Genomic DNA, 14,143 nt, shown 5'->3' on the forward strand with positions numbered 1-14,143 from the left:
ATTAGATAATAAATAATAAAGTGAGGATACATTAGAATTGAGCTCATTTTTATCTATATAAAGACTTAATATGTATTATCTTAATAATATATATTTTATGTATTGTCTTAATAAAAAAATCATTGAATTTTTAATAAAATAAAAATTTAATTTTTTATCCTTGATATTTTTATTTAATGTCCATAAATTAATGAATTTTTTTTTTCTCCCTGTTAAAAATATTCATTTGTAATATATGAGACTTAAACAAAATTTATTAAAAATTAAATACAAAATTCATTAATTTATCAGGAAATAAAATGAAATATTAAGAAATAAAAACAAAATTATTGTTTTATTAGAGATTGAACGCAAAATTAGTTTTTAGAAAATAAACACAAAAATTAAATATTTATTAGAAATAAAAATATATTTAATCCATAATTAATTCAATAAAATCAGTAAAAATAATTAATTTTACTTAATACTAATCTTAAATTTAATTATTTTCAAATGTTTATAGAATTAAATAGTTTTCTTTAAACGCTTGTATTTAATTATATCATTCATAATTTAATAAATATTTTTTTGAACTAATGAATGTGGTATATATTATTAATAAATCAATAGATACAATAATTTATATGAAGAAGATTGTATATGTCATTAATGATTTTCATAATATATCAAATATACCTGTAAAATAATTAATAAATAATACACTTGGAAATATATTTCTTTTTCTAAAAAAAAAGTTTTTTAAAATAATTTATACTTTTTAAGAGTTTTCAGTTATTAATTATAAAAGTAGAATATATATATATATATATATATATATATATATATATATATATATATATATTATTTTTTAGCTAAAATGTCCTTAATTACTTTACTCCGAAGATCACGAAATAAAAATATAAATGTATATTGCAGTTTGACGCATGTAATATACATACTAAAACACTGTTTATCTACGGGGTCAATACTTAAATCAAGTTGAACTAAAAAAAAACACTTAAACCAAGTTATTTGCATCATTGTCTTCAAAATCTCTAATTAAATAGAGATATTTAATAGTTGAGATAAGTTTTGTTTTAATTAAAATTCTTAATAGTTATTAAAATATATAATTAAGAGATCTGCTGCACAAAAAGACTGTGAAAGGTCCCCGATTGATTCGTCGGATCCAGCAAAGCAAATCAAAAGAGGTAAATGGATTAGCTGGCCATCCTCATTTCCAATCACACTTTTATAAAAGGTAACTGCAATATGTAATAATAATACATATAATTATAATAAAAAGGCAATGCAATTTGATCTTTCTTTAGTTTCTTATTCTCTCTGTTTAGATATCAAATATATAAAAGAGAATGGCATTTGAAATACAGTGCATGCTGCACCTTTTTGGGAATTTCTTTGCACGTTCAGGCAAGCAGGCATCAACATTCAACCACATGTTGGATTCTCATGAGAGCAAATGGGGCAAATAAATGAAATGGATTCTCATGAGAGCAAAAGGGCAAAATATATGCAAAGCTAAAGTCTCAACTTATAAGTAACTTTCAAATTCATAGTTAGCCAGAGTTGATTCTATTTAACGTGTCAGATTTAATTCTCAACATGATATGATAAAATTGAAAAAGATTCTACATATGTTCCATTGTTGATCAATATAATTAAGTAATATAAGATGAGGTAGAAATCGGATAGCGGATGCGAGAAATTTATATATATTTATTAAACAATTCCAAACTAGCTAGAGTCCTTATTTGTCATATATAAACTCTTTAGCGTATTTCTTTCCAAAATTTATGTGTCATCTTTTTCATACTCTTTGCATTGTAATTAAACTAGTGTCTGTTTAGGATAGAAGAAATAGCATGATAAGGAGCGAGTGACGACGGAAGAGCACAGAACAAGAAAGGGAGGGGCACAATGACTTGGAAACAAAATTCTCTTCAACAAGGTCTGCCACCACACACGAAGCCAACTTTGTTGTGATTAAAATTGGCAATTATGGGTTTTGAAGGACAATTTTTTTTATGTTTGCATAATCCAACTATGATTTTAAAAAATAAACTTTAATTTAAGGATAATATGGTATTTTTATTAAAAATATATTTATTCCTCTTTTAATTGATAAACAATTTTAATTTAAATATATTTTTTCTATTCTATTTCTCTCTTACCAAATAATATTTATTTTTTTTATCATATTTCTTATTTTTCTTCTTTTCTTTCCTGGTTACTGATTTCTCCTCCCTATATTTCTTCTCCTTCCTCTATTTGTCCAAATTTAATTGACGAGTCATCATTTACGAATTTATCTATCTATACTATATACAAAACAATCTCCACCTAAAATTCCTTAGTAAATTTTGGTTTTTATCCTTGTAAAATATTTTCTTTTCATTTTAATTCCTCCAAAATTTAAAATCACTAATTTTGGTCCTGAAGTTAAATTTAAAATAAATAAGTAATATTTATTTTAGGGATCTAATATTTTTTTGAAGATATCAAATGATGTTAACATTGTAATATAGACACTAAGAGATGTTATCCGAGATGGTCGATTAACCTTCAGCTAGACCATAAAACAATAAATGAGTTTTGCGAAACAAAAAAAAAAAAAAAATAGAGATTGAGGACCAAAAATAAGATTTGGAATAAAAAAAATAACCAAAAAATTATAAGAACTAATGTCAAAACTCATTATAAGAAATGTCTAATTCAATTGATAAAATATGATGTATAAATATTATAAACTTGTTGATATTAATTTTTATTGGTACCGATAAAATATCAAAACTCATTAATTTTATAAGGATTAAAAAATATATTTTAAAAAAAATATATTATAAAAATAATCAATTTTCATTAAAAACAATTGATTGCTAATATTGTTTTTTTTTTCCCTCAAACTAAATACGCTTAAAATTTATATTATTTCTGACATAGGTCTTTCTATATTTTTATTCATCTTATTTCTCTGAGGGAATCATGTGATCGTACTTGAATGCAAAATAAGGACAATGGGTAGTAACTTAACTTGTATGCTTAGGTGTGCATGGGACCTAAAAGTGTCAGAGTCATGTGATATATAAAGGACGAAAGATAGGGCATAATGTAATGGCAATGACTAGATAATTGTTCTGTGGTTTACCTCTGTTGGATGATTAAGATTAAGGAAGAGGCATCATTGCACATTCCAGTGGCCTTCTTCAGCCGTAGACTTGATTTATAGGAGTCAAATTAAAATTGGCATCGTGCATGTTGATGTTACTCTTCAGTCTTCAACAACTGGTCTCCCTTATTTGGACCTTTTGCTAATTTATACCTACTTTTTTTTTATTTGATTGACTCACAAACATATAAAAGATCAAAGTATTTTTTAGTCTTCTGATTAAAAATCACGAGTGTGCTTTATTTTATATACTAATTTTGTTTGAAATATATAATTATTATTGATTCAATAAAATTTTACAGACAAAAAAATTAAATACAATGTTTTTGTTAAGCAAATTATTTTTTTATATGTGAACATAAGTACTTATATCATTTCAGATTATATAAATGATCAAGTATGATTTCAACTAGATATCATAAAGGCTAAAATTTTACTCAAATTGTAATTCATAACTTCCTCAATAAGAAATAAAATATGCATTAAATTTTAGATATTATTTAAAATAGTTATTTTAAAATTTAAATCTTTAATGCTATAAAATAAAAAGAAAAAAATTTATGAACTATAAACCATCTTTATATTATTATTCAATCATAAACCATCTTATAAGATATCCTTATAACTTCTATAATAATTATTTTAAAATTTATATAATTGTTTTTTGAATAATTGACCATGTAGTTTTTTTACATTAATAATTCATGGCATTAAACTCCAAAAAAAGTCATCCAGAGTCAAATTGCATTTTCTTTGAAAAATTCATAATTAAATAATTTAAAGTTGTACAATGAGTATGATATTTTATACTTTTTTAATGAAAATTGTTGACATACATAATTTCAATCTACATTTATAATTTACTGAATACGTTGATCAACTGATAAAAGATCGTTTTAATTTATCTTATTCTAAGGTTTGAGTTTTAAATAGTAGTTATGATAATATTCGAAAGAAAGTTTTACCGTTCAAAAAAAAATTAATTAAGCTACTCGAGTAGATTTGTAATGAAAAAAAACATATAATTTCTATAAAAAAAAAGTAATGTTTGATTTGAGCACTCATTGAAAGGTGTAGACTGCATTTAGGAAATGGTGAAGTGGGAGAAAAAGGAAAAAAAATATAATATATAATGTGATTTAAAAAATAAAAACGAGTGTTGAGTACCGTAGAATTCAGAGTCTCTATTAATCAAAATTAACACTTGTATTATATAGGAGCTTCAATTTTACATGTAGTACATTTGTTTATTTATTAGTACAATGGAGACCTGAAAATGTAAAATATAAATTGTAATATATATATATATATATATATATATATATATATATATATATATATATATATATATATAAAGTAAAACTTAATATTTAATTGGTATGATGTTTATGGTTTAACGCCCTCAGAGTCCGCAAGCTGCTGCAATTTGTGGAACACTGGAACCTTAATTAACTTCCCAATCCCCCAACGCAGGGATGCATATCAAAATCCAACCAATTTTTCTGTAAAAGAAGGTCTTTTGGAATTAAGTTCTTTTTACTAAATCTGGGTAAGCAACGCTTCTTTTGTAACGCTTCATCTTTTTTCCCATTCTGACATTGTAAAATTGTTGCTTCTCTCTCTCCCCCCACTGAAAGTTAAGTAACGTCTTTTTCAATGCTTGGCAATGGAGTGAGTAAAGAATGACTTTAACTCCATTTGACGTTTACCACATTTCGAGATATAGACAAATCTTAACAACACATTTTCTTAATATATCCTTTTAACATTTTTATTATTAGTTAGTATTTGTTAAATTATTCTAAAAATTATAAAATTATATGTATTACTATATATCACTTATAATTTTATAATTTTTTATAATTTTTAACTAACTTTGTCAAAAAAAAATTAACTAATAAAAAATTGTATTAGTAAAAATATATCAAAAATCATATCATTAACACTTTCGCTATGATACTGTAAAAAAAAAAAATACTGCATCCACTTTTATATCTCTTGGGGGATTTTTTTTTTTTACATTGTTAGTATTTTTTATTGCTTCAATTTTGCATTGCTAGTATGTTCTAACTAAATTCGTTTTAGTTTTATGATAATTTGTACAATTTTATAACATAATTATATAATGACAGTATTTGTATATTGTATATATACTGTAGTCTGTAGTCAATTGACAACTGGATTAAAAATTTGGGCAACAGTAGTCGGGCATGAGCTCCCTTAGAAAATGGCTGATCCAAGTATTTTTCCTTTAAATTAATTATGGTACAAATACCTATTAGTGGGAAGTTATTTAACTATCACAAAACCTTGCCGAACACAGAAATAGATATTACCTAATTCAACAAGGAGAAACCGAGTTTGCAAAGATACGTACGCATATTTACATTTTATTAAAATGCCAACAAAAAGTTTATTTAAAATAATAAAGGGTGACGTTGTATGATATCCTCCACAAAATTTGTTTGTGATGCAAGCCATTGATGCTTTCTTTTTTCTTTTTCCCAATTTTTTACGCAAACAAAGTTTATCCTTTTTTGGCCCTGTGAAGACAAAAGCTCTGAGAGTATCCTTTCAGAAAAAAACGTGTAAATGATGGGAGTAAAGAATGAATGGGTTTCTTGGTACAAATAGAAGGCACCAGCGTTTTCATTTGTTTTGGTAAGCATCATTGTCTTAATACAAGTTTCCGGAAGATTTCTGCTTACTGAGAATTCTACTATTATTATTAGAGTTTAATGATATCATACTACCTAAAACAATTTTACACTCACATTTAATTATAAATTATTGATGATATGATTTTTAAAATAATTTTACATTCATATTTAAGCATTATTGAATTAAAAATTCTTTTTAAATTCTTTATTAAATAAATTCAATTTAATGTATGATATACTTTTTAAAATAAACATTGACTTGAAGATTACATAACCATGACTAGTTTTATCTAAAATATAATGTGCATGATTATTGAGATAAGGTTAATATATGAAATAGTTGGATTGATAAAACTCAATATATATATATATATATATATATATACTGATAGTCAATTAGCCATTGATGATTAACTTTAACGAAAAAGAGTTAAAAAATCTCTTTCATCAATAACTAATTAAAAAAAAATAGTTTAACATGTAAGCCGCACACAAACATTAGACTTGTGCACTAAAATTCGGAACAGGTTCAAATCCTTTAACAAAGGATTTACCAACTCAAAGTAAATGTCAATTTATATTTATATACTAAAACGAAAAATTCAGAGATAATAAGAGACCTGCTCGTTTGAAATAACGAAAATTTCAAATATACAATATGCTTTATTGCCACGGGATTAGTATTATGTCCCATTATCTACAGAAAACACAAGTCTACAAACATCCTTTTAATATGGACCGCAACTAAACTACCAATTATACATCTCAGATTTTGGCCATCATCTTCTGTAATTGGATCATTCTCATGTGCTGGCCAAGAGATATGCTTCACACTCTACAGTTGCTCAGGTTATTAGGCACATGTGCTTATCAAAATGAAGGATGTTAGTGATGAAGACAATTATATAGTATACAGTCTTCAGCTACAAGGACCAGTAAATTAAATATTTTAAATAAAAAAAATGGTCCTTAAAATTACTTTTCTAAGCAAAAGAAGCGATAATGAAACTCTAATTACAGAAGAATGCATTCTCAATCAGCTGTTAAAACTTTTCCTTCATCTTATCTTTACTTGGCCCTGACATATCCTATAAAGCAGGCCTTTGGAAGCTTCCTTGAAAAATTTATAAGATATGTCAGGACCTTGAAGACTCTGGGTAATGCGATCATGGCCTACTTTGGCAACATTTATTTGGATACTTTTCACTTGTCCAAATTATTCACGATAATGGACCTTAGCATTTCAACTAGTTAATAACTGAAGCTATATATATAAATCATCTCTTGTAACTTGTAAGTACTAACATAGCTGAAGAGAAAATATAATAAAGAAAAAGTTTAAATATATTTTTAATCCCTAATAAATATTTGATTTTTGTGTTTGATTCTTAATAAATTTTTGTTTTATATTAAATTTCTATTAAAATGATAATTTTGCTTTTGTTTTTGATATTTTGTTTTAATTTATGATAAATTAATAAATTTTGTGTTTGTTTCCTAATAAATTAAAGAATTTTGATTGTATTGACTAATTATAAATGAATTCTTTTTATTAAGAAACAAATATAAAATTCATTGATTTATCGAAAAATTCAAATAGTATCAAGAAAAATAAAATAAAATAAAATAACTATTTTATTAAGAACTCAATGGAAAACAAAAAAGTATTAATAACAAGTGCCTGATTGGAAAGTTTCGTTTCGTTACAAAGAAAAATCAAATTGCTTTCGTAGTGCTTCTTCTGATCAAGCAAATAGGAATATCCGAATAGTTATGGATTATTAAGACTTTCACAAAGGCCCTGTCCAGGTTATAAGGAAACACTTAATTAATGCGGCATGTCGAGCAAGAATGTTTAGAAAACTAGAATGTGAGATTAGGATATGAAAAGGAAGAAATTTTAAGTTTTTTTTTAATGAACTTTGATGCAGTGGTTAATGAGTTTTTAATAGATTTTTTAAAAACAAATTAACCAAATGAATTTGTGAAGATTTTAATGAAAATGAGAAGTTGAGAATTTTAGGAAAAAAAATTATAAGAGAGATCAAATTTGTTTTTTTTTTTTTATTTATAAAATGAATAAAATTAATTTACTAAAAAATTTAAAAGGGTAAATTCATATATTATATAAATTAAAGGGTTAAAAGTATAATTAATAGTTTATTTTGGTCAATCTTTTCTTTTCTTTTCAAAACAACTGGATCCTTTATGGGCTAGTAAGGCGTAGAAGTCAAGAGGGACATGCTAGGTGCACCCAGTAACATTGCTGGTGTACCCAGCAATTAAGTGAATGGGCAAAATTGTCCTTGCGTTAAAAAAAATAATTCTTCTTTCGGAAAAAGGTTCTTCCGGAAAGCTTCCGGAAGAACCTTCAGGTTTTTCCGAAAGAACAATTTGTTCATCCGGAAGAACCTTCTTCCGATAGAACAATTTGTTCTACCGTAAGAACTTTCTTTCGGAGAAGCTATCGGAAGAACCTTCTTTCGGAGAAGCTACTGGAAGAACCTTATTCCGGAAAACTTTTCGGAAGAATATTCTTCCGGAAGAAGGAATTATTTTTTTGACATAAGGACAATTTTGTCCATTCACCTAATTGTTAGGTGTACCAGCAATGTTGCTGGGTGCGCCAACAATGTTGCTGGGTACACCTAGCATGTCCCAAGTCAAGAACGTAATCTGTGGACTGTGGTAATGGGATGTTGTTCGGCCGAGACAGGTCCAATGGGATTTGAATGGTTTATGGTTTGGGCTGTGATATTCTCAGTCCCTCTTTTCTTATTTCTACACCAATCTTTTCACGAAATTCCTATTCTATCCCTCCCCTCACACCTTCATTCTCTAGGCACACCCTCACTCCCACCTTTTTCATCTTCTTTAAACATCTCTTCACTTTCTCTTCTATAAGCATTGCATTTTCTTGTTCTCCATTGCTTTCTTCATGTGAGTTTTCGTACCTCCATTCTTCTTCATCAGCATTTTTTGTTATTTTTTTCACGTCTCGTTGATTAAACGGAAACTAATTTTCATTATGTCAAAATACAAAACGAAAGGACGACACAAATGAAGGAATTTGCATAGAGATGATAAACCAATGTTTGCACATTAATGTCAAGAGTTTATATGGGGAAACTACGAAGGAAATTAAATTAATTAGAGTAATAAACAATGCCACATGGCTAACATCCCAAACAGCTCAAGAAGAAATTGTATGTAAGGCTCAGGCACATGTTTGCTTGGCTATGAATCCTTTCTGTCCCACAAATAATATAATGTCTAGCAATATTCAGCCATGGTAGGATTGACTTTTATTGGGATCCATGAGTTCTATAGTGTCACCAAGTACCATTAATTAATTTTTTCTCAGACAAATCCTGCAAATCTTCACCTGATAATTACGTGCCTAGTGCTTCACCTGATCACCTGGCCATCACCCTCTATATCTTCCCTATTGCTACAGAAATATTCCATGTCAAGGGTTCCGTTTATTGTGATACCTGCCGTGCTGGATTCGAAACTAATGCCACCTTTTACATTCAAGGTACACACTTACATTAATATCCCGAATAAATTCTTACATGCTGTATATATTAATATAAGAAGGTCACTGGTCATTAAAATTTTGTATGTGTCTTAACACAACGAAAAATCATTGACATGGTCTTAATTAAAGAATCTTGATCTCAGTCAAGATCCTTGGTAAGCACGAGAAGAAAGATAAAAATAAAATAATATTGATACAGAAAAATAGAATATTGAGTCAATGTTTGCTGAATTTTCTTCTAGTATAGATTTTATCACTAGTTTTATACATAAATTTAATAATAAATATTTTTATAGAACTTTCATTTATCAAATAATTATGTTAAAAAAAAGTTGATCTCCCTTTGATTCATTTATGGGTCCGTCCCCGCTTAGAGCCTGTTCGATACATACCTGTTACAAGGTTTTAAAAAATTATCCATGCTACAATTTCGGCCATAATATCAGGACTTGTTGTGACTACGTACGTATCTATAATTTTCACTATATCAATGATGGGGATTGTACATTAAAACATTTGTTTATCATAAAGAAAATGGGTACATCGATAGTTAACAATACAAGATCCATTCTTAATTAATAACATCATTTGAGGCTAACCGATTTGCTGGTTTATATGCGTAACTAACTAAGATTGATGTTTCTATGTTGCATGCATATGAAACTTGTAATTAGGTGCAAAGGTTGGAATTCAGTGCAAAGAAAGGAAGACCATGAAGGTGGTTTACTACACAGAGGGTGTGACAGACTCCACTGGAACATACCACATTGAGGTTGAGAATGACCACCGCGACAATATTTGCGAATGCGTGCTTGTTAAAAGCCCTATCAAATGGTGTAACACCCCAGACTCTGGGCGTGACAAATCCAGCATAGTACTAACCCACCACCAAAATGGCGTAGTCAACCATCTTCACTATGCAAATGCTATGGGTTACTTGAGGGACTAGCCCTTGCCTGAATGCCACAAACTGCTTAAATACTACTTGGCAGACTCAGATGTTTGATCAATAATTAAGTTAGAAGAATGACTTGTTCTTTGTTTTAATCATGTGTTAATTTAACGGATCTATTTCTATGGTTAAGTATTTATTTGTTGACATCAGAGTGGTGCGCGCACTATGTTTTAGTTAGTAGCTGGTTACTAATACTACTTAGTTTTGCTTCATATATCTGTTTGTAATTAGGTCACTTAATTGTGCCGTTCTAATGATTGATTGCTGTTTAAGTCTCCTGTTTAATTTTATGGCAATGAATAACTACACCTTAACAAGAAAAAAAGGGTACAGACAACGCTAAATGCATGGTTTAGGATCGAGACAGAGTATAAACTCTTTAGTCATGTAACGACTAAGTTTTTTTTCTTGAAATAAAGTGATTTCATCAAAATGTTATTACTAGTGTCTTATTTTTCTGTTAAATTTTTTACTGACAGTAAAGATAAAAATCTCCCTCAAATTTGTGAAGAGAAGATTTCTCTAAATCTAAATGAAGAATATTTTTAATAAGAGAAAAATATGTTTTTAGTTCTTTTACATTCATCAAATTTTATTTTTAGTTTCTAAATTTTTATATTTTTTAGTTTAGTCTTTAAACTTTATAAAAAAAATTATTTGTAGTCTTTCCTCATATAATCTTTACTAACAGCTTTAACTTGTGTACAATGTGACAAATAATATTTTTTTAAAAAAATAATTAAAATATCTGAAAAATTGATTATTTTTTAAAATGAAATTATTAAATATTTCCACCAAACACATCGAACCCTAATTTTTATCGATACTATTTCTATTGTGATTTTCACCTTCATTCTTTAATATATAATTTGTGTTGCAGATATATTATTCTAGGGTCTTTTATTAATTTTGTTTGTTTATTGAACATAATTTTCACACAAAAAAGTATTAGAGAAAGAGTGAAATTTATTTTTATTTTGATTCTCTTTAAAAATAAAACCTTTAATTTTTATTAAATTTTTAATTCAAACTATCATATGAAATAATGTATTAGGACATTTATAAAAATAATTATCAGCCTGTAATATATGTACCACGTAATAAATAACATTAACATCATATAAGAAGGAGTTAAAGATATATTTTTAATTAAATATAAAGATTAAAACTTCATAAATTTATATATATATATATATATATATATATATATATATATATATATCAACTAAAAATATATTTTTCTCTTTTAATAAATTATCCGTCCAAAGATCTGTTAATTTGTTTGAAGAAAGGAGGCAGGTGACGTGCTAAAGAAGAATGAATGTTGATGTGGCTCAGATTTGTAAAATCACACAATTCCCTAGAATTCGCATTCATGCATTGAAAGTTAAAAGCATCACCGCCTTTGCAATTTTCTTCTGTTATCTGCACCAAATACTGTAATTTCTTAATTTAATTTCTCTCAGTTTAATTAGCGGGTATACTGGAATATTTGGTACATGCATGAAAATGCTGAGTAGCAACAAAACAATAATTAATGGTAGTTAATTAATGACCGCGAGGCTTTGTTATATGAAGATCAGGTGTGTCCCTCCATTCACAATGACATACATATTCTGTTTTCACCTATCTGTAAATTTAGTGAACTTTTTTTGGGTAAAAATTAACTCTTTTTTCTTTTTCTTAATTACAAGCAATTGGATAAATAGAATGACATCCAATGGAAGAAGGGTTTTCAAAAGGTTCAGAGAGAGATCTTCCTTGCCCGGCCCCCATCACATGTACTAGTTATACATGATATGATGCATGCTTACATAATTGACAACTTGTACGTACTTCCAAATTTTACCAAAAATACACGTTAAAAAAAGAAAAATGAGTGGAAGAAAAATCAATTTTTATTATTAAATTTAGTAAGTAATACATTAAATCTATGTAGTAACGTACTCCGAGTGTAATTAAGAATCTCTCATCCTATTAATAATACATATGATAAGATCATTAATTGTAAATATCCTAGCTATATATCTATCTTATTATAGCTACAAATTAAAGCAAAAGAATTAGAATTAATTAGCCTGCTAAACTGAACACTATCCTTGTTGCGGTGGATGGGTTCCCAAGTCCGAAGCCGAGGCTGCATCCTCTTGTCCCTGTGGAATATTTGGAGCAAAGTCCACGTTATCTCTGACCAACAACTCCAGCGCCGCTTGCAACTCAAGATTTTCAACGCTGTTAAGCCAATAACAAGGGTCATCTTCCAATGTTCCACTCCCACCCGCATCCTCACCTAGGCTCACATCATTCTGAACAGCCACGTTCATCCAATCATCCTCACTCTGTGGAAACTCCACGTTCTGACAAGCATACATCGTGTCCAATGCAGCATCACCAAAACCAAACGCGCCCTTTCTCTTCAAACCCTGTGCAATATCATCTTCTTCTTCTTGGTTTGAAGCAGATATTTTGAGGCACTTGTCGGTTAGTCCAAGCCAAGCCTCTTCTTGGATCATGACTTTGGACCACGTGGCACTGTCCTTGGCTGTCATCTTATCTTGCAGGGTCTTTGATTGTGTCACCAACCTTCTGAGTTTATCAAAATCAGGAGATATGTGTTTGATGACTGCAGCGAGGACAGAAACCTTCCAAGCCTTTTTCAAGTCATGGGGCTTTCTGTAAGGAGGTGGGCCGTGTACTTGGGCCAGAAGGCCCTGTTGGCCCCACCAAACTTCCTCCCCACTGGGCCACCAAGGAGGGGAAAGCCCTCTCTCCAGAGGAAACCTCCTCTGTGGAGGTGCACAGTGTTGCATGCGCGCATGAGAGCAGAGAGAAGAGAGCCTAGTGCATGTGGAGTCTTGCAAGTCTTGGAGGAGGTGTATGTAGGAACTTATGTCTAAGTCGTTTTCGAGGACTGGGAGGTACTTTGAGATCGCCACGGGGGCGTTTTGGTCAAAGCGGATTTGGTCCTTCCACCACTCGCGGAGGCTGTCGGAGTAACTGGACACTGGTTTTCCTTTCTCAGGGATGATGCCGTACACGAAGCCCTGCGCGTTACAGTCCTCCATGATCTTCACCATGTACTTGAGCACCGAGTCTTGTGCGCGTGACATCTTCTTCCTCCTTGACGCCTCTTGTTTCGCTTCCACGTCGGGTTCTTGCTTCTCGCGCTTCTCCTTCAGCTTCTGCAAAAGCACACGGTCCTTCCACATGCGTTTCTTCAGCTGCTCGTAGTCGATGCACTCCTCTTGTTCGTAGGGCTCATCGATTATTTCTTTGTTGATCACCGCCATGATGACTGATTCCGCACCTGAGTGTTGTTCTTGTTCTTGTTCTTGTTCTTGTTAAGTGTGTAATGTGTTTATATAAAGGATAAGAATGAACGAATGCGTGCAAGTTGTAGCATGATCGATCATGATGGAGGAAAAGAAATTTATATGAATAGAAGAAGGTGGTGGAATATGGCGGTGGAGATCGAATATAAAAAGATATGAGGACAAGGGAGGCATTACGGAGATGTAGTGATTCATGTGTATGAGCTGGTTTTCGACCAAGGTGCTTCATGATGTAATGCCCAACGTAATGAACGTTTCGCTATATATGGTAATGGATAGGATAAGAACTGAAGGATTGAACGTTTAGTTGTGGATGGTAATGCACAGGACTGTAAATTAATAATAATATATTCTTTAAAGTATTGATATATGTGAACATTGTTTCACTAAAAAAAAAAACTCTATTAATACTTATATATTTAATTTTTCTTTATCTCGTTTTAGTGTTGAAAACGTGTCGTACATCCCAAGACGTCCTTCAACTGCCAT

General features: G+C 29.5%; 1 protein-coding gene and 1 pseudogene across 1 annotated transcript; one reads left to right on the forward strand and one right to left on the reverse strand.

Moving 5' to 3' along the window:
* The first annotated feature begins 6,701 nt into the window (after nt 1–6,701).
* LOC106795105 (protein DOWNSTREAM OF FLC-like) lies at nt 6,702–10,373 on the forward strand (annotated as a pseudogene).
* Nucleotides 10,374–12,202: 1,829 nt separating this feature from the next.
* On the reverse strand, nt 12,203–13,940 carry LOC106795211 (putative ETHYLENE INSENSITIVE 3-like 4 protein). The gene has a single exon (XM_014764250.3). The coding sequence runs from the start codon at nt 13,610–13,612 to the stop codon at nt 12,416–12,418; it is 1,197 nt and encodes a 398-aa protein (XP_014619736.1). The 5' UTR covers nt 13,613–13,940; the 3' UTR covers nt 12,203–12,415.
* Nucleotides 13,941–14,143: the final 203 nt, after the last annotated feature.

The sequence above is a fragment of the Glycine max genome, chromosome 11 (assembly GCF_000004515.6).
Source record: "Glycine max cultivar Williams 82 chromosome 11, Glycine_max_v4.0, whole genome shotgun sequence".
In the NCBI taxonomy this organism is placed as follows: domain Eukaryota; kingdom Viridiplantae; phylum Streptophyta; class Magnoliopsida; order Fabales; family Fabaceae; genus Glycine; species Glycine max.

Excerpts from the sequence above, each read along its gene's own strand:
- LOC106795211 (XM_014764250.3), bottom strand. The coding sequence starts at position 13,612 with ATGGCGGTGATCAACAAAGAAATAATCGATGAGCCCTACGAACAAGAG.